General features: G+C 37.4%; 1 protein-coding gene across 1 annotated transcript; it reads right to left on the bottom strand.

Moving 5' to 3' along the window:
* Positions 1-6,117: 6,117 nt before the first annotated feature.
* On the bottom strand, positions 6,118-12,001 carry LOC116256521 (laccase-14-like). The gene is made up of 6 exons (XM_031632901.2): positions 11,759-12,001; positions 9,636-9,787; positions 9,048-9,292; positions 8,056-8,184; positions 6,820-7,764; positions 6,118-6,466 (listed from the first exon to the last, which is right to left on the bottom strand). The coding sequence occupies exons 1-6, from the start codon at positions 11,864-11,866 to the stop codon at positions 6,267-6,269; spliced, it is 1,779 nt and encodes a 592-aa protein (XP_031488761.1). The 5' UTR covers positions 11,867-12,001; the 3' UTR covers positions 6,118-6,266.
* Between the last annotated feature and the right edge of the window lie 7,681 nt (positions 12,002-19,682).

Raw genomic sequence — 19,682 nt, 5'->3', positions numbered from 1 at the left:
CCTGTCCTTCCACACAGTCCCCCACACTGCTCAGTGGAGTTTTATATACACGGAGTTCGTCTCCGACCTACCTCTGTGCTGGTATCTTCCTTTCAACCAAGAGCTGACCATTCCCTTCCATTTCCCTGTGATCCGTGATTTTTTTTTTTAAAGGTTACTTTCCTCGTGCCCCATGATATATTATCTATTGAGTGTTAATGACGATAGCAATGAATTCGATATTGAGTGTTCATGACGATACCAATGAACTTATTGGTCTAAAATAATCTACTAAGTTCGACGGACGAATTGTATTTTATGGGCCCCTAACTTTGAAACACCAAAAAATAATGGACTTTAAAATAATCCACGCGAGTTTTAGATAGGCGCCCAGCTTGCTTAAGGAAGTCTTAGTAGTCTTCCAATTCATTATGGCTTCCTTATTAATATGAACTTTTCAACCAAGTCTTGGTAGTGAGTCATAGACCTCGCGGGCAACTTCAAAATCGAAAGAAGAAGAAGATCAACTCCATTCGCATGTGAAGTTCAATGCAGCGATCGAGCCTCAGACGTTCTCTTCTCCAGCCTCCAGATTTCATGGGGGAGCGCACTCTATACTTGACCACATAAGTTGCTCATAAATATCGCCGCAAATATGGTGACATAAACACATATACACACTCGGTCACACCTTTGCCCTGTGGTGGTGGTTGCACCTTTTACCACTTGGTGGGTGCATGCCGTCAGCCAAACAACCGGCCACCGCAGATCATTATGCTGGCCAACTTAAATTGATATTGACATGAAAGTGAAACATGAATAGAACAAGGACATGACATTAAAGTGAAACGTCGATACATACAGCATGGACATGAGATGAAAGTGAAAGGTTGATCCATAGAACAAGGATAGAATGCAAGCACATGTGAACTTGTTTAGCCAATTGTCCATCCAGACTCGCATAAATTAAAATCACATAATTAATATTTTATAGTTATTTACTTATTTACAAATTAGTTGCTATTTAAAGGAACGTTTGGTTGTGAGTGTCTCATAAATCAGTCTCAATTTTTAGGGTAAGTTCATTGGGTACTAGAACTATTGTTTTGTGAACCTACTCCAATCTTTAAAACTGTTTTATTAGATACTTACAAAAGGTTTCTACTGCCAAACTACCCCTAAAAGTTACAAATCCAAATATTAATGTCCTTTAGCAAAAAATTTTTAGTTCCAGTGCTGTCGGCTAACAAAAGAGGATCCAAAGAAACAAAAAGGTCCTTATGCCTTAAGCCAAGTCTACTTTGAAGTAGGACTGATCAGATTTAAAATGAGCAACTGGTGGCCCAACTTGTATATCCGAGCAGATTAATTCGCATCTGAACTTATATATATGCGGCTAAGGGAAAAAGATTACAGTGAAAAATATTCCTTCGGGGTCAAATTCAATTTCAGGAAGTCTGTGCAATTCTGATTACATCTGAACCGGGAAGATATATGAGTTCGAATTGGCAGCTGATTCGAGATCCAAATGAATAATTGGAAACATGCGTCGAAACAAACTTATATATGAACCAAAAAGTTGCAACTTTTGATGAGATGTTGCATTACATATGAAAAAGGTTGCTAAATCAAAGAAATTCAAACTAAGATTATATAAGTCCCTGGGGGACCAATATATATTAACATCGAGGTGGGGCAAATTACTTGATTCAGAGCATGAGTGCATGGAAGCTACGTGATGGGTGAGTACTGAGTAGATGAGAGGAGGCCCCACAAACTTATGAGAGCCGAAACCCTTTTCCCTTTCCTTGTGCTGCATATCAACTAGTGTGTGACTTTCCTCACAATTTTGACATATAGTGCTCATGCAGGCCACTCAAATTAGTGACCAGCTGCCTTGAACTGGTGCGCCAACCCCTTACTTTTTCACCACCTAGCTAAAATTGTTCATATAATAAAAAAAAGACCTTAGTTAACACAAACATTTACATGTAAAGAGGGGGCTTATTTGAGATGCTCAAACAAGGTGTTCACAAATTTTGTTTGTCTGAGATGGTTTTCTTGTGGCGGGGCTTCAACTTGTCTAAGTATTGTTGTTACACCTTGCAGCAAAAATATTAGTCTCAAGATGAAGACATGCAGTAGCCCAAATTTTTCCTGATATGCATTAGTTTGTTGATACAGAAAGTGGAAAGAATTTATAATCAAAGCATTTTCCCGTAGGTTGTTGGCACAATTGAATAGGGCTAGGGTTGGTACGCAGCGTGATCTATATGTTTGTATGGTGATGTAATTGGTTGGTTTTTATTCTATTTCAGAAAGTGTTAAGTCAAGCGTGAGTTTGCACCTTCGCCGTAAAATAAAAAATTTGAGAGGGATAACCGTGTAAATTAGTTTTCTTGATTGATTTTTTTTTTTGTCAGTGGCAGAGATTTGAGAATTTTAATGCAATCATGAACGCCCATTTGTTACGTTTGAAAAGTTGTTCTGTAATCCTATATCAGCCGATTTTAATTTAAGGGCCTCTTCGTATTTTTTTTATTTTTCTTGAACTTTTTTTAAAATGAAAAGCTCTGTCTTCTGAAAATTTTTAATTTTTAATTATGCAATAACTGCCATTTATATAAAATAATTACTGAAGGGGCTGTGCTACATAATGGCGAATTGAGATAATTAGGATAATTTTTGGATCTCAGCCATCAATCTGCATGCGTACTAGCAGATCTGAGCTGTCCCACATTGGACTGAAATTTTAATTCATCTTGATTTTATTTTTAATGGTAAGGCAGTTCTCACTGGTTGTACATGCAGTGGTAGCATAATCATTTTTCATCTATATGCTAGTTATGATGTTTTTTCTTGTTGGAGTTTAGTTTGGAGATGATACATCTGTTGAATCGGATGTTTAAATGTCCTTTAAACTCGTAACTGTTCTCTGATCATTTGCTTCTTTCCAGTAATATTGTCAAACCATGTTGGCGCGCAGTTCTTGTGAGGGCAAGGAGAGGACAAGCCAATACCAAATTAAATCTGAAACCAAATTTTCTTGTTAACATGTGAATGAATGCGACGAAAGAAAAAATCAGTGAGGGGATGAAGATGTTGGAAGAGCTTGTTCCGGGCTGTGAGAAGGTCTGTCAACTGAATCTGCTAGGTATTACCCTTGCAAAATCAAGTCTAGATAACCGCTTTGTGACTTGATGGCATTTAGGAACAATTTTTTACTGTTTCTAAATTCCTCAGTTAACTGACTTTCAAATTTTAAACCATCTCCCTTTTTCTTTCCATGAAGCTTGCCTCTTTGAATCCCATGGTATACAACTTCAGTGTCGATTTCGATGGCTATGGTGAAAAGCAGGAGGTAAGTTATAAATTTTATTTTCAAAGGAAATTTTCTTCTTATTCTTTCTACATGTTCCATACTTGCTCTTTGCACTTTCTAATCTGTTTTTCTCTCATGTTTCATTTGGATCTCACAGAGCTTGTCAGCGTCACCCAACTGGCATGACTAAGACTGCTTGAATTCCTTGCCAATCTGTTTCCTCTCGTCTTTCTTTTGGATCCCACAGTCCTCTCAACAGTGCCATATATCCAGTGAGTAAGGCTACACATCTTTTTGTGAGAAAAAGAGAGAGAGAAAGATTAAACTAACTATCTGTCGTGGCACGACGTCTTCTTTCATGACACATCCGACCATTCATTGCACGAGAGAAAGACCATCACAGTAAAAGTAAAAAGAGGGAAGGACAGTTAGATAATTTATTAAAAAATGTCCTTCATAATCCTTTTACTTTTTTTCATTCCTAATTTTTACTTTACAAATTTTTTTTTTTTTTTTTTAATGTAAGCTAAGTAAGGCTGAGCGTCGGGCCGAGCAGCCACCAGGCCGGCCCACCCCGGCCCAGGCTTGGGCCGGAAAAATCAAGCCCGGGTAGGTCCTGGGCATGATAGGCTGGCCGGGTCAGCCCAGCCCGACCCGTTTAGATTAAAAAAATATATTTTTTTAAATTTGTTTGTTTTAATAATATATATTTTATATTTAATCAATTTATTTTATAATTAAAAATTTATTTTATAATTTTAAATGGGCTGGGCCCGAGCCAATACCCGGGCTATGGGGCTGGGCTCACCTGTCCGGATGCCCACAAGCTAAGGATATTTTAGTCATTAACATACTGTAGTTGTATGTACTATTTGTTGTAGTAGTATGACACATATAACAAGGTTCATCATTGCATATTAACTGCAATCTCTTATAAGTGCAATTGCATGTAAATGAATGCAAAATGTCAAAATTTATAAGACAAAAAGAAGCATGAAAAATAATAATATTTTTTAAAAAAAGTCTGGGTTCATCCATATGGTTGGATTTATAAAAAAACAAGATAAAGCACTCAGATCAGTCACACACAAAATCCATATCTAGAGAGAGATAGTCGGTGTGCACGTACCCATGTGTCTATTCATCATCCTACCAATCTAACTGACCCTGGCTTGGCATGTTAGAGTAGATCGGAGGGAATCAAGTAGATAATTGATCCCAGATCGTCAAGTTTTGAGAAAATGTTAAGCACGTTTTCATTGGATCTGATTTTTCTGATTTGCAATTATTGATGTTGATCAGTCCTCATTTTGTGTTCTCGAATTCCAATATTTCTTTGTAATTTAAGTCACATTGCCCTTCCATCCGTCGTCTCCAGCTTTCTGATCAGTAGCTAGATATCTCTGTTTCTCGACTAGCTGGTTCAAGAAGTAAAACCAGAAGAAGTACAAGATGTGCATAGCTACAGGAAACGCCATCTTTCTTTCTCACTCTCGCATGAAATTATCAAGGCCATTGATACCTCACAAATGCAGATTGGCATGTATTTTATAAGTATTAGTTCAGATGTGCTGCCACAAATGAGTGCTCACATCTGCAAATTATCTGAAGGTTAAAAGTCTGCGGACTGAAGGGTAAGCCCTATTGTATCATGGTTGAGTTGTAAAGGATCATATGGGCTTTAATTAGGTGGAAATTGGGAGACGGCAAGAAAATTAACTCATTTCTGGGCTGAGAGTTGCGGTTTTGGCATTTCTTGCTGAAGCAGAGAATTTGAAACCCATGGACAGTCAGCAGAGGGATGTACTGATGGAGCAGGTTGTCGTGGAGTTTGGTTCTGGTTATCTTCGCAAGCGAGGATAAGGAATATATCATTATTGAATGAAGAAGATAAGCTAATGTGGGAATGTGATGCAATTCCAGAGCTGCCAAGTGATTCGTGGTTCCTGGTGATGGAAGGAAAATTAGTTTCATTGAACACACTGAAATCATTTGGGGTTGGTCTTGCTAATAAATGCATGCCTGATGTGCGAAGAAATCATCAATCATCTTTTTGTAGGTGCGTGTGAAGTAGTGAATCAAGCGTGGTCTAGCGCCTTAAGCTTGTTGTCTGTTTCTTTTGTAATTCTTTGATTCATCAGCAAAAAGCAAGGAAGGGAAGCCAACCTACCGGCAGTCTTGCATAGGAAGCTGTTGACAAAATAGGAAAGTGCAGAAAGGAGTTTGATCTAAAAGATTTGAATAAGTTTTGCAGATGGCTGCGCATCTGCCACAGATGCCCATTGGAGAGTGGCAAGGGGAAAGAGCTTGCCAGCTAATTCAGGTGGTGCTTGCTGGATATATATATATATATATAGTAAACGATGATTCTACCTACATAGAGTAACCCATGGCCAGGAGCCATCCATCTAAAGCAGATGGGTGGTTGAGCAAAAAAGCAGGAAAAGAAGATTTAGAGTAATAGTAGATGACTAAAATTCTCATCAAATTTTTTGCCCTTGTTTTTCTTTTAATATTCAATTTTTCTTATATATATATATATATATATATATATATATATATATATATATATATATATATATATATATATATATATATATATATATATATATATGTTCTACTATTATCATGTGGTTGGTGAGAAGGCGATATATGGTCTCTTGGAGTACATAACGGTGACCTGGAATTTCCCCTGACATTCAATATGAAATCGATTTTAATCTTGATGACAGTGAAAAACTGTCGTTCTTTGAAAAATTACAGAATAGATTGAGGATGAATGGAAATAAGCGATGATAGGACATTGTGTGGCAAGTTCCTTTCAACTTCATACATTTATTGCTTAGGGAACTGATCATATTCCAGTTCCTCCTATAAAGGAATCATGCAAATCTTGGAGAATCCAACCCAACAACATCTGCTACTGCATCTGAGCTTTTCAAAATCTTGACACAACTGGCAGTAATCATTCAGATATCACGTCCCCTTCATGCTGGTCAGGTTGATCAAAGGGCTTGGTCATGAGCCCCGCATCTGAGCACTTGGGCATGCCTGTCGGTGGAGGTAGAAGACGGGCTTCATCTGTTTCACCATCCATTACTATGAACACTGTGGTCATCCCCCACGAGAAATGGCGTTCCAAGTGACAATGAAGCAACCATACACCTATACGCAAAAATTTACCAATTGACGATCAAGGCAAATATATACATATATGGCCGTTGGAAGATGTAGACAGTTCATACCAAAGGCAAATCTGGTCACACAAAAAAAATTGACATTCTTTATTTCTTCTTACACATAGATCATTCAGTCGTTTGGATAAATTTTACAAGAAAAAACTTGATTTGATAATCATGCTTCTGAGCCTTTTTTATTGTTAGGAAAAACACATTTAAACATGAAAATACTTGTTCTAGCATATTTTGAGTCCTTGTTAACTTAATACATCAAAAGTCACGAGAGAGAGAGATTTGAAAGAATACAGAAAGGAAATTAAACGGAGAAAATTGAACCACCTGGATTATCTGCTCTGAATCTTAAAGCTGACCACCCACTGTATGGGACTCCAACCGTATTTTCCTCTGGAGGATCAACCAAGTTGTACTCAAGTGGGTCTTTCTCTGGATCAAAGTTCCCATGGCCTTGTCCAACCACATAGAAATGATAACCATGCAAATGAATGGGGTGATAATCCCCTAACATTAAGTTGGTCGTCTGCAAAACAAGCTCCACCGATGAATTATACTTCAGCACCTTCACCCTCGTCCCAAATGTAGGAAGTAGGAGATCATCCGGAAGAACATCGGCCGTAAAGTTGAACATATACGGCGGGAAACTTGGAAAATCAGTCGTGTAAACACCCTTGATGCTTTGATAGTAGGCCTCGAGTATGTCGATATGTGGATTGACAAAAGAAATGTTGTTCAAACTTGCAGCCAGCTTGTAGTCCAATATGCAGGCACTAGTGTTGCAATCAAGTTCATTCATGGACATTGTGAAGGCTAATCTAGTGTCGATCTCCATTGGGACATCAATGGGATGTTCTTTTGATGCTAGGCTTCTCAGGTTCAGTTCATATTCATATGCTGCAGTTGTGTCATTGTAGTATGGAAGATATGGGAAGGATATTGGTGAAGCCTGAGAGGAGTTATTGCCATTATATTCAACTATGGCTGTTGTTTTTGTGGCATCATAGTTTGCTTTCTTTGGTGCAGTGGAGTAAGGGCTGGCAGCCATATAATAGAGACCTTGCGATTGGTTTGCTGTTACAAGGATATCTACTGTCTGCGCTATGTTTACCAGGACAAATTCTCTATCAAACGGTTTAAGGTAGGCTCCATCTCTACCAACAACTGTGAGTGTGTGATTGGCTATGCCGAAGAACTGTGCCAAGCTCATTACAGCATTGACAACACGAAGAAGATATGTTTTGCCATGCTCAACAACGAACCGTGTTGTGTCTGCAGAAGCAGAATTAAATTCAAATCATCCAATGAAAGAAATTGAAGGAATAACCATGTTGTGTCCATGCAAACGCTGAACCTAATAAATGAAAAAGTTGCTAAAAGCTGCGTGCTTCAGGCTTTGATGAGATAACAAAAGGGCGTTCAATTTTAATTTCTTTCTTTCTGCCGCTTGTATTGCATATAAAAGATGTAGCTAAATAAAAGAAATTGAAACTGAAATTTTGATATATAAATCCCAAGCAATAAGCATCCAGCAACAACGTTAAGGAGGGACAAGTTACTTACTTGATTGGGAGCATGCATAAAAGTCACCTGGTTGGCCATTTATTGTGTAAGCATCTGATATGTTGAAATCAGTGCCACCAATCAACGCTTCTACCAACACATTCATCACATCACTTTTCCACCATTCACCTAAAATAGTTTGTACAAGAAAGGAAACATTTCAATCCCTTGAATTCTGTGTAACAAAATGGATCCAAAGTGGATGCATACTGATCAGTTAAACTATGAAGGGCACTAGGCATTCAAATTGAGTTTGATGTCGTTGCCCTCTCGTGCATCCCAGCGCACCCCCCCCCACACACACACACACACACATACACACACACACACACAGACATATGTACATGTGTGCTACAATCATTTACTCATGAAGTTCAGAAGAGTTCAACTTTTTTTAATGATCAAAACAATCAGAAATGCATCAAACTTTTATGCTAATTAATAAAATCATGGTGGACACTTGTAATAGTCGTTTGGTCTGCAATTCCTTGTGTCAGCCGCTACCTGCCAATGAAAACAAAGAAGAGCTCATGATCTTCTGATCACTAGCGGATGCAGAGGTCTCTCTTTTATGTAAGTTGGAAGGATAGTGATGTTTTTGTTTTTTATCGTATGCAGCCCTAATCCTAGCTAGCTTTTTAAGGTTGCATCAACTTCTTTTTATATATACTAATTTCCTAATTGGAACAAAATTTACGAGTGAAGATTACCCAATCGAATTCCGTCCCCCTAGCTAAGATGGGCACAGCATCTACCAAGTCATATATGCTTACATTGGACTTTTTATCAGTATGCATTTTGAAATTAAGAAAGATACACCATCACCCTGATCGTATTTGAAAACATGATAATGACACGCACGCACACACACACACACACACACAATTTTACTTTTACTTTTGATGATCATCAGCCTGATTACTGGATCTCAATGAAGAGGAAGAGAATAAAGGCGAAAATCAATATAATTTCAGCGAAGGAGCCAAACGTACCTAAAACAACAACATATTCCTTGTCTGGCTTTGGGAAGGGATAAGTGGTTCCCATCCTTGGGTAGATGACTATGGCTCCGTGAACTGTGGCGCGAGTCCAGTCACTGTGAGCGTGATACCAGATGGTGCCTTCCTCGGTTGTGAAGAGAAGAGTGTAGGTGAAGTTCTTTCCCGGTGGAACACCACACATGGTGATATACTCTGTCCCGTCTGACCACGGGTTCCTGGGCTGCTTCAAGCCATGCCTACATTTTCACATCAAGTTCTCAAAAAATCAGATCACGTTGCCACTGAATCTCCATTTCCACAGTCAGGTGGTTGATACGTGCAATCCCGGAAAATTTGCATGCACGCATGCAGAGGGACACACACATGTTCAAGCAGCTTCACTTGAAACTAAGAAAAGTACCCTTCCCCGGCACTCTCTAGTGAAACTGTTTGATCCGTCGCATGTAACTCATAATTATCTTTGCATAACATGACGTATTACTGCAGTATGCCGCTGAGGCTTTTGCGTAGAAGAAGAAGAAGAAGAAGAAGAAGAAGAAGAAGAAGAAGAAGAGAGCGGTGGAGTATGTAGTGAATTACCAGTGAATGGTGAGAGAGTAGTTGGCTTGGTTGTAGGCGTTGATGATGACGGTGTCGCCCTTGTTCACGAACAGAGTTGGTCCTGGGAACTGTCCATTGACCGTTATTATCTCCTTAGTCTCACACAGTCTGGTGCATGGAGTAGCGGCAACCTGCCACACAAGAGTATGGTCTTTATTTCATCATACTTAGCCGCAGTAATCTCCTTACTCTCACATGAAGCCTTTATTTGATCATTTTTCATCAAAAGTATGGTTTTTATTTTTAAAAAAATTATAAAAACAAGTCAAGTACGCCTAAGAAACTTTGCCTTTTTCTTTGAACGGAAGAGTTTATACGTTTAAGAGGAAGACGAAGGGTGTCTTCTTTCAAGCTCCCCAACTCTCCCATCTTTCCCATAATTTGGAAATATCTTCTCTCAATCGTAAAATAGTAAATTTGCAAAAAAGAAGACTAAAAAAATACGGTTTTTACCAACGTGCTCAACTTGTCACCCATTATATTATTTTATGACTTCTGACTTATTCACTATTTAGAGCGAGCTGGTTGTTTAATATTTATTATGACATTAAATTCACCTCTGGTAAGCTTTCCCAGTGGCAACTGCTACTTGTATCGAATGTGATCGTCACAGTTAGTTGAGGGTGTAGCTGTCGGTCAAACCTATTCAAATACGGTAAACTTTTAAAAGAAATCAAGCAAGCTCGGCATGGTAAGTACTGACATTTGGCGGATTTATTAGGACAGAAAATAATATGATAACGTTGGCTATGAGCACGGCAAAAGTTAGGATAAGGTGTATTCTGTAAGGTAGAGGAAAAATAACTTGTTTTATGAAATATAAGAGAATAGTGAGGGATTTGATAATTTATTAAAAAATGTCTTCCACAGTTTTTTTACTTTTTCTTTTTTCATTTTCAATTTTTTTTTTTACAACAAGTTTTCTTGTTCTATAAACTAAGGGTATTTTAATCATTAATCATACTACACATGAAAAATAGTGCACCAATATGATCTACAAGAAGTACTGCCGTTTGAATTTTATACTTCAGTCTAAAGCTATCTTTTTGTCCCATTCCAGAACTATTCAAATCTCATACGTCAGCATTTATTTAGAAAGACAATAATGGTTTGGAATTTTTTTAATTGAAGGGCTGATCAATTCAAGCAAGATATATATATATATATATATATATATATATATATATATATATATATATAAATTTCCGGCACCTACCATATCTTTTGAAATTTCTGTAGAAGCTAAATTAAAATAATAACATTAAAGTTCATTTTTCAGATTGTAGGTGGTTCACGTCCCTCTCAACCGAACTTTCTTTGCCGTAATGGCCATGAAATTGAGGGGCGGCCAAAAGTGCAAAGAAAAGCCCAAGCAGTAGCTCTAGTTAGGACAGGACACAAACAAAAAACTCCTCGTCGGAACTGAAGCAAGAAAAGAAATCTCCTGGTTAGCGTCACTGTCTCAAAATTATCATGGCAGGTGTGCGACTGAGGTTGAAGAAGGAGGCCTGCAGGGTTTTGCCCTGATACGGATCAGCAACATCGTATCGTCATTGTTTTGTGATGTTCACAGTATCTATTTTTGTTTTCCTCTTAAGTAATAAAATGGATGCTTTCTCTTAAGTAATAAAAGGGAGGGGACCCTATCCCCTGCAGGCTTTGCATTGGAAGAAGGATGCTCACAGCTTTTTGCCATGATACGGGTCAGGAACATCAGATTCCATCAGTGCATTCTGCATGTTTGGGGTCGAAAACACCATGTTTGCATTAAAGGAAATGGAAAAATTAACTTTTGAGTTCATCGTCTTCTTATCTTAATTTTTAGTCATACTTTAGAAAACAGTAAACAGTATGAAGGATAGTACTTATGAGAATCAAACAAACAAATGGGTATCGTCATTTCGACACTATGCCCCTAAGAGTGTGGTTAATTCACAGAAAGCAAGACGTATCTGTACTTGCTCTTCTTGACGGGTGAAAACGACAAGCCAGGGCCCGTCTACATGAGTACCATGGCAAACAAACACCCTGCCGAAAGAGCCAGGCATGCAATAAATAAAAGAAGAATGGCCACTAAGAAAGCTCTTGGTTCAGATACTCACAAGCCACTCGTGGTAGTGAACTTCGGCAAGAACCGGCCGGAACAGCCGTGGCAAAAGAAGGAACCAGAGGCTTTGCAGTAGCTTCAGGACTAGTCCTCTGCGCTCCATCGTCCTTGCAGGCGTCCTGTCCTTCCACACAGTCCCCCACACTGCTCAGTGGAGTTTTATATACACGGAGTTCGTCTCCGACCTACCTCTGTGCTGGTATCTTCCTTTCAACCAAGAGCTGACCATTCCCTTCCATTTCCCTGTGATCCGTGATTTTTTTTTTTAAAGGTTACTTTCCTCGTGCCCCATGATATATTATCTATTGAGTGTTAATGACGATAGCAATGAATTCGATATTGAGTGTTCATGACGATACCAATGAACTTATTGGTCTAAAATAATCTACTAAGTTCGACGGACGAATTGTATTTTATGGGCCCCTAACTTTGAAACACCAAGCCTTAGAAATCTTCTAATTCATTATGGTTTCCTTATTAATATGAACTTTTCAACAATGTTTAATTAGGAAGAAAATTAGATTATTAACTGTGATTTGTATCACCTGATACTGATCTATTTGGCCTGTATATATTTCTGCGAGAGGATGCCGAAACAATATTGCCGGAATGTCTTTTTTTTTTTAAAAAAAAAAAACCAATATAAGAGTTTAAGAACCATTTATTAGCTTGGACGCATCATGTGAGTCCTAGAGTGTGGGGAGTCGGAAAATATAGAGCAAGTACAAAACCCTGCATACGTTCCGCCAGTATATTTATTTCAAGTATTTGTCAGGATCTTAATGTCATGATATTAGGTCAAGCATCGCCATATCGAGTAACTAATCAGTTATTTTGTCGAGATCAAAATGTCTAGAAATTTTGGTTGAAGGAGACTCACTCATACTTCTCAAAACTTTTACAGAGGGCCAAATCCATTTTTTCAAAAATGTTATAGGGTCCAAATGATTTTTTTTTTCAAAATTGTATGTATAAAATTATTGTTTTCACAAAATCTGAGGAGGACATGGCCGTTAAAATGACAAAACAAAAAACAAGAAGTAGAGAAAAAAAAAATCCGGCGGCAGAGAGTGAGAGTGAATGAAAGAGAACTTGCATTAAACAAATTAAACTAAAAATATTCAAGAGTAATGGAAGTCGGGGTGCAACTTAAGAAAAAGACAGAACAGAATAAAATAAAAATAAGAGAAGCAACATCCGACGGCCGTAAAACGGTCACGACAACTAGAACCTCCACACGGAAGGTGTGCAAAGAATGGTGGAACTGAAAACAACTGTGCGACTAGAAAGATACATAACCATGCAGGCAAGAGGCGTTTAGGAAAGGGAGCAGGGGATGAGGGCGCCGGGGGGAGCACAGAAGCATAAACAATGAAGGATAATGAAGGAAGGAGCACAAAAGCATAAATAATGAAGGATAATGAAGGAAGTAGAGTAAGTGCCATGTGCATCGACAGTCACTGAGAGAGAGCTTCATTAAAGGAAGTAGGTGTGTGTGTGTGTGTGAGAGAGAGAGAGAGAGAGAGAGGGAGAAAATAAAGATGAAAATGTAGGGAACATTTGGCAACGATAATGCAGTCACTGCCATTTGTTAGGGACTTAAACTCACGACCGAAATCAATGCATTGTCAGGCAAGTTGTGGACACAGTACGCAGGCATCTGTAGATGAATCAGAACCACTTCATTGTAGTCTCAGCTAATCTTCAAATGGGGAGGTGGGTTCCATTTCTTTCAGACAAATAGTTAACAATTTTCTGTCATATCAACAGTAGACAGTTGCTGCGACTCTCATTATGGCAACGTATTTTCATTATTATTTTATTAAGCATACAGGTATTTAAAGAAAATCATGGGTACATGACTCTTGGATATTAGCTTCATAAAGAATCAATCTTAGCCATAGTTTTTTACAAGATAGATGATTGAAAAAAATTCAACAAAAAAAAAAAAGAGGTAGAGTATTAATGGTCAATATGATTCCTAACGGATCTGGCACATATAAGTAGGAACCTTGTTATGCTCAAACAATATATACAGAAATTTGATACAAAATCATCTCTTGGATGCCTAAACAGAACATGTTTATACACTTTAACGTATACTTAGTTCATATAAGACATAGATGACATCCATGCAATTTAGCTTTTGCCAGAAGAACATTCAAATAATGTAATGGATGCTTCCACCGAATTCTACTTTTTTTTTTTATCATCTTTAATCATTCCATTTAAGCAAAGACGTACCGAAGGAGGCTCATAGCCTCTTAATTCTTATCGACTCTTCCAAGAGAGTCGGTGACTACACTCTACAACGCTGTCGTCACCCCTCCTCAGAAATGGCGTCCTAAGAACTTGCTATTCGTAAACATTGATTCTTTCATCCGGCCGCGATATGGACGTCTCTACCATGATTCATTTACTTGGCATATTAAAGCATCTTCAGTTGCCTGCAATCATATTGATAGATATCATTTATGGTTTCAGATGGCGATGCTTTTTATGGGTAAAAAATGGTAAGACTGCCACATTTAATCAATAGGAGAAAACATGAAGCAGTTGTTTTTAAGATGTTTAATTAAATGAGGAGAAAAAATCTTGCCCGACCAATGAAGCAGTAACTTATAGCAATCTGAGCAAATGTCACTTCATGTGTGTATGTGTGTGTCCACCTGCTTTTTATAAAATATCTAGCCACGATTTGGCACGCACAAACAGTGATTGAGTGAGACATTAACTTTAGAAATATAATCTTCTATCTTGTGCAAAACCTGGGATTCAATCTATCTTAGATCAGTTTGTTTGGTTGTCTAAATGGTTTTATAAAGATGACAATCTCGACCATCTAAACTCTCTGCAATCAAAGTAAGCTGATCCAAGCTTGAATCTATATACAACTCGCTTCGACACTCATTTCTCAAATGGCGGGTGGGAGGGAACTCCGATGGAGAGGACACCAGCTCTTGGTTGATGACCAGCATCATGAAGCTTCAAGCTTGTGCCCTGATCGAAATCCCTCCCTTCCTCCCGCATTGTTGGGAAGACAGAGGCGCCACCGGTAATTGTTGAAGCCCGCACCAATGCAGACTGCTGCTGCTGATATCGAGGCGACCCAAAGTGTCGGAAGTGAGGCCGTCACTAGCTGTAGACGACAATTTTTTTGTTCGCCCACAATAAAAAGGGAAGGGAGTCCGACGTCTTGCACGGGAACAGAAAGGATTCAATACTGCGTATCTGCCACAAATTCGAATGGAAGAGAGGTAAGAATGCAATGTATAGTCTCCTAAACGGAGACTTGGAACACGATTTCCCTAATTTAAGAGTGACATTCTATATGAAATCCATTTTAACCGTGGAGGCCAAAAGAAAAATTATTCTTCTTTGAAAATATTACAAGATAAAGTTGAATGAAGAAGGATCGATGATTGAATGGAAAGAAGCAGTGATAGCACATTTAATTGTATTGCAAATCCTTTCAACTTCACACATTTGCTGCTTAGAGGGCTTCTGAATGCCGACCTTCAATGTCTTCCTTTCGCCTTAAATCCGCTTTTCGATGGCCAGCTGTGACGTGTCTCAGGACTTGCACTCCAAGCGTTTGATGAAATGTTTGATCTACGAAACTCTTTTGACTATTTAATTTTTGTGCTCTGCAATTGGTCTAGAGTCATCCCCGTGGGGGCAAGGCAAGGCGGCCATCTCTTCTCTACTGGTAAGTTTTCTCAGTGGCAACTGCTGCTTGTATCGAATGTGATCGTTACAGTTAGCTGAGGATGTAGCTGTCGGTCCAACCTATTCAAATACTGCAAACTTTTAAAAGTAATATGACTGTGAGCAGGGGATCTAGCACCTAAGGGTTTAAATTTTCCAAGTATTTATATAAGAAGATGTTACCAATTCGAGTCAGGCATCAGGCGATCTAAGCTCTTTAATTTTTTGATCTAAACCAATATATATATACACTCATCTTGTGGTTTGAAGTGCGTGTGCATGGCGAATCTTAGAGATTGGACGATGTGAAAAAAACAAGAAGCTCTCCACTGAAAGCAAAGCAAAGGCAAATCATGAGGGTCGTTGATTGGTTTGATGATTTTGTTGCCGCCACGTACCAAATTTGGCTGGAAGGAAAGTACTTTTTTACCCTTGTCCATAATAAACTTATCTTACGCTTTTAATTTTTTCTCTTACTATTAATATTTTCATAAAAGTGACCATGCAAATGTGATTTTCAGGCTCAAACGATATATGTAGAAATTGATATATATATATATATATATATATATATATATATATATATATATATATATATATATAAAAGCTAGTCAATTTCTTATTGAATTGAACCATGATTATTGATCTGCAAACATTGTCACAAAAAACATGTATTAATCGAAAAAAATGTGTACAATAAGGGAAAAATAAGTCAGCTGTATAAAAAGTGTGCTTGAGCTTGTCCATGATTGTTCCAAAAACTACTTAAGCTTGATATTGACTTCTTGTTCAGCATGTAAAACCCACTTAGTTTTTTATTCACTTTTTGGTGATTTTTTTTAACCTGAACTGGCAAAAGTAAACAAGGGATGCTTTATTTTGCATTGTGAATAAAATATAATTGTAGCTCACATGTGTGTGTGTGTGTGTGTGAATGAAAGATGATTAACACTAGGTAAATGTGTTTTTTATATTGTTGTTGACTTACATATTTGTTATTTTGGTTGTTTTTTTTCAAAAATTTTAATTATTTTATGGATGTCATATATTTCACAATTTTGATGTTCTAGCTTATGCTTCAACGCCTTGAGGCTTACCTCTTGGCTCATATGGAGAAAACAAACGAAAATAAAAAACAAATAGTAGACAAGAAAAGGAGAAAACAAATCTAGTAGCAGTAGGGGAGAGAGAGAGAGAGAGAGAGAGAGAGAGAGAATCATTAAATGAAGTAAAGGAAATAGTTGAGTGAGATAGATAGAAAATATAGGCGATATTAACAACATAGTCTCTGCAATTATTAATATTGTGTCGCAAGTTGTAGGCGCATTCTATGGGCAGTTACTGATGAATCAGGCCATACTGCCTTCTAGTCTCATCTACCAGTCATATGTATATTGCTGACAAATTGCTGCCTTATCGATATCGACAGTATACAGTTGCTACTCTCTTAATGTTTTTTTGTTATATTTTATTAAACAATCAAGCACTAAAGAAATTAGTAGATACTGCATATTCGGGTGTCGGACCCTTAAAAAATCATGTTAGAGTTAGATTTCATCACTAAAAAAAACGATGAGATAAAAGAGATAAGATATTTTACTTATGTAATATATATTAATTAATAACTTTTTCCTTCAATTTCTTCCAACCATCCATAAAAAATCAACAGTTAATATGATGCATGATAGATCTGGCACCTAAGGGTAATGTACTGAACAATTTTTCAAAGTATTTATATAGGAAGTGATCAAATTCAAATAAGGTATCAGGCGATCTAAGCTCTTTAATTTTTAGAACTAATTCAGTTTACATGTGTATATATACAATCATTTTGATGCAGGGGGCCATCCCGGCCTTTCCCCCTCCCTTCAGAGTTTAAGAAAATCAAAATTTTACATGTAACTTTTCAAAAAAATTTAGTTCAACCTATATAAAAGTTTTGAAAATTATATTTCGTCCTTTGTTAAAGTTTTGAAACTATAGTGCGACCCCTACAACGAAAATTTCTTAGTTCCAACCCTGCTCAAACGTAAATCCCCTAATCTTAATCTTCAAATGAAGATGGGTGAATTTTGGATTTCTTCTGCCCACCACTTACAACTATTTTGTAAGGGGTCGGGAAGTGGAAACAAAGAAAACTGACTTCTAGCAAAAACATGTGCGCGTGTGTGGCGAATTTTAGAAATTAGAGGATGAAAAAAAAAAAAAAAAACTCTCCACTAAAAGGAAAGGCAAATCAAGAGTTTGATGATTTTGTGGCGGCCACGTACCAAATATTAATTTTGGATAGTTTGGTTGGAAAAAAAGTACTTTTTTGCCCTTGCCCACAATAATTATACGCCATAAATTTGTTCTCCTACGATTAGTGTTTTCATTCATGAAAGTAACCATGTGATTTTCAAGCTCAAACATTATATATATAAAAATGATACAAAATCATATCTTCGTTTCCTAAATGAAACATGTTTACACGCGTTAAAGTTTGTTTAGTTCATGCACGAGATACATTACATCTATGCAATAACGCTTCTGCCGAAAGGCATTCAAATATTATAACACTTTACTTTCTCGAAAACGCCTGCGAAGGGTTAGGCCTAACCCGAAAACGCCTGCGAAAGGTTAGGCCTAACCCTCCACCTTTACTGATAAGAAATGAAATATTTACAGTAAAAAAATTATATAATATTTTATTGTTAAAAGTTTAATCATGTATTGAAAATTGTGAGAGATCTTTTACAAATTTATATTGATTAGTAGTTTGTTGTCTTGTTTCCTATCTTTTTTCTTTTTTTTTTTTTGTCTAGAAGGAAATTAAAAGAAAGCCGGTTAAAATTAGCCAAAGCAAAGCAGACTGAGTTCATGATAGGAAATTGGTATTTTGCATTTCATTAAAGGTTTTCATTTTGTTTTATTTGACTATTCCATCCTTGTCAAGAAAGCATCTTAATTTCGCCGTTATATAAAGCATCCTTTCCTATATTCGGTTCACTGAAATTTTCATCTTTTGGCCCTTAATCTTTACTTGAATCAGTGTCACCCATCGGTTAAGTCTCACGTATTCAACAACCACTTGACTGCCATTGATCCCAATGGTCGATGGTGGCGTTCCACGGTGAAAACCCATGATCAATCATTTCATTTTGTTTGTTTTTTTAACTTATTCATCTGTGTTCTCCCACCAAAGGAAAAGACGGCGATGATTCCGATGAACCTTCCAACACTCGGAAACAGAGTAGCATAGAATGGAAGCGCTTTATTCAGCTGCCAATCGAAGGAAGAACTGTTCCTCGACAGCAATGATAAACTGCTCATTGACGGTGATCTGCATGCTACTTCTATTATTTCCATATTTCAACGAAAAACAGTGAGTTCCGTTTCCTAAAATATATAATCACCTGGACAGATTTACGAAAAGCACTCGACCATTCAAATTTCTTAAAATTCAGTTATCTTTGGAGTATGGAGTTTTACATCAAATGAGAGTATTAATGTATGCAACATAAAGTACGACGTGCTGTTATTATATTTTTTCCAAAACTATGAGAGGATTAGTCCTAAAATAGCATTTGACATATGGAGAGGGAGAGTCTGGAGCATTTCCCATAGCCAAGTGATTCTTGCTTCCGGCTGATGGAAGGCAAATTAGTTACATACAACACACTAAAATCCTTTGGTATTAGACTTGCTAATAAATGCATTCCTGATCTGCAAAGAAAACATCAATCAACTTTTTGTAGCTGCGTGTAAACTGTAAACTAGTGAATCATCAGCTCCTTAACTTTGTTGTTCGTTTGTTTTTTCATTTTTGTAATTCTTTGATTCATTTGCCTTCGAAAGGGAAGGTAGCCCGACCTCCCAGAAGTATTGCATGGGAAGCTATTGACAACATAAGAAAGTGCAGAAAGGATTCAATACTGCGTATCTGCCACAAATTCTAGTGGAAGAGAGGTAAAAATGCAATATATAGTCTCCTAGTGTATGGAACGGTGACCTGGAACACGATTTCCCCTAACTAAGAGTGACTTTCTATATGAAATCAACTTTAGCTTTGGAGGCCGAATGGAAAACTGTTGTTCTTTGAAAATATTACAAGATAAAGTTGAAGAAGCAAATGAGTAATGATAGGACATTGTATTGCAAATCCTTTCAACTTCACACATTTATTGCTTAGAGAACTAACATTTCAGTTCCTCCTAGAAAGAAAACATGCA

Source organism: Nymphaea colorata, chromosome 6 (genome assembly GCF_008831285.2).
Source record: "Nymphaea colorata isolate Beijing-Zhang1983 chromosome 6, ASM883128v2, whole genome shotgun sequence".
In the NCBI taxonomy this organism is placed as follows: Eukaryota; Viridiplantae; Streptophyta; class Magnoliopsida; order Nymphaeales; family Nymphaeaceae; genus Nymphaea; species Nymphaea colorata.
This window is presented reverse-complemented; position numbering and strand designations above follow the sequence as displayed.

Bases quoted from the DNA above. Each gene is read 5' to 3' on its own strand.
- LOC116256521 (XM_031632901.2), bottom strand. From the start codon at position 11,866: ATGGAGCGCAGAGGACTAGTCCTGAAGCTACTGCAAAGCCTCTGGTTC. The intron at 9,293-9,635 runs GTAATTCACTAC...GTGAAAATGTAG, and splicing joins TACTCTCTCACCATTCACTG to GCATGGCTTGAAGCAGCCCA. The intron at 7,765-8,055 runs GTAAGTAACTTG...CTGCTTCTGCAG, and splicing joins TTATGCATGCTCCCAATCAA to ACACAACACGGTTCGTTGTT.